At 44.5% G+C, this 2,171-nt stretch overlaps 1 protein-coding gene and 1 long non-coding RNA gene across 9 annotated transcripts in view; one reads left to right on the top strand and one right to left on the bottom strand.

Moving 5' to 3' along the window:
• The window catches only part of LOC109523367 (multidrug resistance-associated protein 4-like), a 62,273-nt gene that overhangs the window by 50,664 nt on the left and 9,438 nt on the right, over nt 1–2,171 (top strand). For all 8 annotated transcript variants that reach the window (XM_019882485.1, XM_019882490.1, XM_019882486.1 and 5 more), the window contains one exon: nt 547–702. In XM_019882485.1, the coding sequence (XP_019738044.1) occupies nt 547–702 (156 nt within the window). The remainder of the gene's footprint in view (nt 1–546; nt 703–2,171) is intronic.
• LOC109523368 (uncharacterized) overlaps nt 1–2,171 on the bottom strand; it is a 55,389-nt gene that overhangs the window by 14,364 nt on the left and 38,854 nt on the right. The gene's annotated exons all lie outside the window — the stretch shown is intronic.

A 2,171-nucleotide genomic window follows, 5' to 3' on the forward strand; every position in this document is an offset into this window, starting at 1 on the left:
TCTGCTGCATTTCAACCCTAGAACCAACGACAAATTTTCGTACCAAATTGGATGACTTGGTCGGTGGCTACCCACACTGCCTAAGGATGGTGACAAACAACTAGAGTGAAAAAGACGAGAGTGGGAAAAAAAAGAGCAGCATCCGTCATCGCTATCCCGCATCCTCTGGAGAATTGTGTGAAAACACGCAGCTCCACCACAACAAAAACACGTGGGGATTTCCAAGTAGAGCAACACTGACGCAAACCCCGCCCTGTGGGTCCCACAATACAGTGGTCTGCAACTTCTTTGTATCACAGAAAGGTTTCACAGAAGATAACTTTTCATGGACCGGTCCACACATTTCAGTTTACGAAACAAAGAGAAACTACAGTATACGTCATCCCTACTGGAGGTTAACTCTTTTCAATCAGTCTTCTTTTTTTGTTCTGCAGTCACACAAGATGTCCAATGACACAAAAAAAAAAATCATAGGAAGAGATCAGGCGGTCCCTTTTGCGGATTTCTCTGCTTATGTGAGTTAAGTTTTCTATCTGTCCCCTGTAGGTGGGCATTGTGGGACGCACCGGCGCTGGTAAAAGCTCTCTGATCTCAGCCTTGTTCCGCCTGGCAGAACCCGAGGGCAGGATCATGATTGATGGCTTCCGCACGTCTGACATTGGTCTGCACACCCTCCGCCAGAAAATGTCCATCATTCCACAGGTGGGCTTATCGCCACTTTTCATTATGAACATAAACTAGCAGATAAGTCGACATACTAACTGCTTATAGATGGCCGACGTATCCCATCGTACAACTGTAGGATTTTCTCATGCATTCAGGATACGGAAGCAGAATTAGAGTGTTACTCTACCAACAACCACAAAAATCTTTGCAGAAATGGTGGAAGAACAACCAATCCAATGTATCTGGAGCTCAAAAATAATTATCATAACTATATCACATAAACCAGCTTGGATCGCAAAAATCGGTTTTGATTTATAAGATGTGAGTGCATCAAATTGAACTGAACGGAATCGTTTCACTTAAAAATATTTCTGCTGCCTTATTCCCAGGGGATGGGAATCCACTTTACCTTTAACGACGGGATTGGGAGGTTACAGGATGAAAACGTTCATGAGAGAGCAGATGCAAGCAGGATTAGCCAGTATAGGGCTCGACATTGCTCCCACTATGATCGCAAGTGCGGCCAACTTTTCAGTGTGTGCTGGTACAAATGTCATCTGGTCGCCCGAGAGCGCACCTTTTTATGCTCTCGCTTGTACTATGAGGCTGTTCATTTTGAACCATTCTGCGTCACTGTTGACATAAACCCTCATGCTTTTGGCCGCTTGATGCACCTTGCCTAAAATCAGAAACAAGAAAGAGTTTTCACTCAGAGGATTTCTCAAAGTGAGACAAACGGACGCCTTGAGACAGTTGAACTTTATTTCCGCTTGTTGAAAGTGATACGGCATTAGGAAAATGCCAGCCCGCGGGTGAGTGTCAGCCGAGCGGAGGCAGGGGAGGAGACTCCCACGGCCCGCACTGCGAAGAGAGCAGCTCCCCATCCCTGACAGGGGATTAGCCCTCTACCCCCAAAACATGCGAAAGCTGCTTAGACGAAGTCTCCCCATCCTCACAGTCAGAGTCCCCTTGTACGCCGTCACTTAGCCCCCCCATCGCAGCCAAAATGCCCAAAACACTTTCATTAATGAATCGCAGCGGATTTGATAGTTCTCTGGCATCGCCGCCGCTTCGGAGAAACTTTTTCCTCCTTGTCCCAACTAATTTGAGATAGATGTGATGTGACTGTGTTGACGTTGCTCCTGCAAGGAAAATCCCAAGTGTAACTACATGCTTTTATGAGATGTTTCTCTGCATAGCATCAAGTTTTACAAACCGCTTGGATGCGCCCACATTCATTTGAAAACCCTTTTGCTCTCTGGATGTCAAAGATGACACGATATCCAGTCAACCTGTCATATGGAAAAGAGTGGGATGTAATTTTAGGCTTCCTTATTTTCCCTTGTAGAACTTAGAGAATGAGATATGCTTGCAATACACCCTGCAGTGAGGAGTTTTATTATTTGGTAGACACAGATTTGAGTAGGATACTCTTGTATTAGCATATGGCATTAAAAAGAGACATTTCGAATATATATATATATATATATATATATATATATATA

Source organism: Hippocampus comes, unplaced genomic scaffold, assembly GCF_001891065.2.
Source record: "Hippocampus comes isolate QL1 unplaced genomic scaffold, H_comes_QL1_v1.1 scaffold111, whole genome shotgun sequence".
Taxonomy (NCBI): Eukaryota; Metazoa; Chordata; class Actinopteri; order Syngnathiformes; family Syngnathidae; genus Hippocampus; species Hippocampus comes.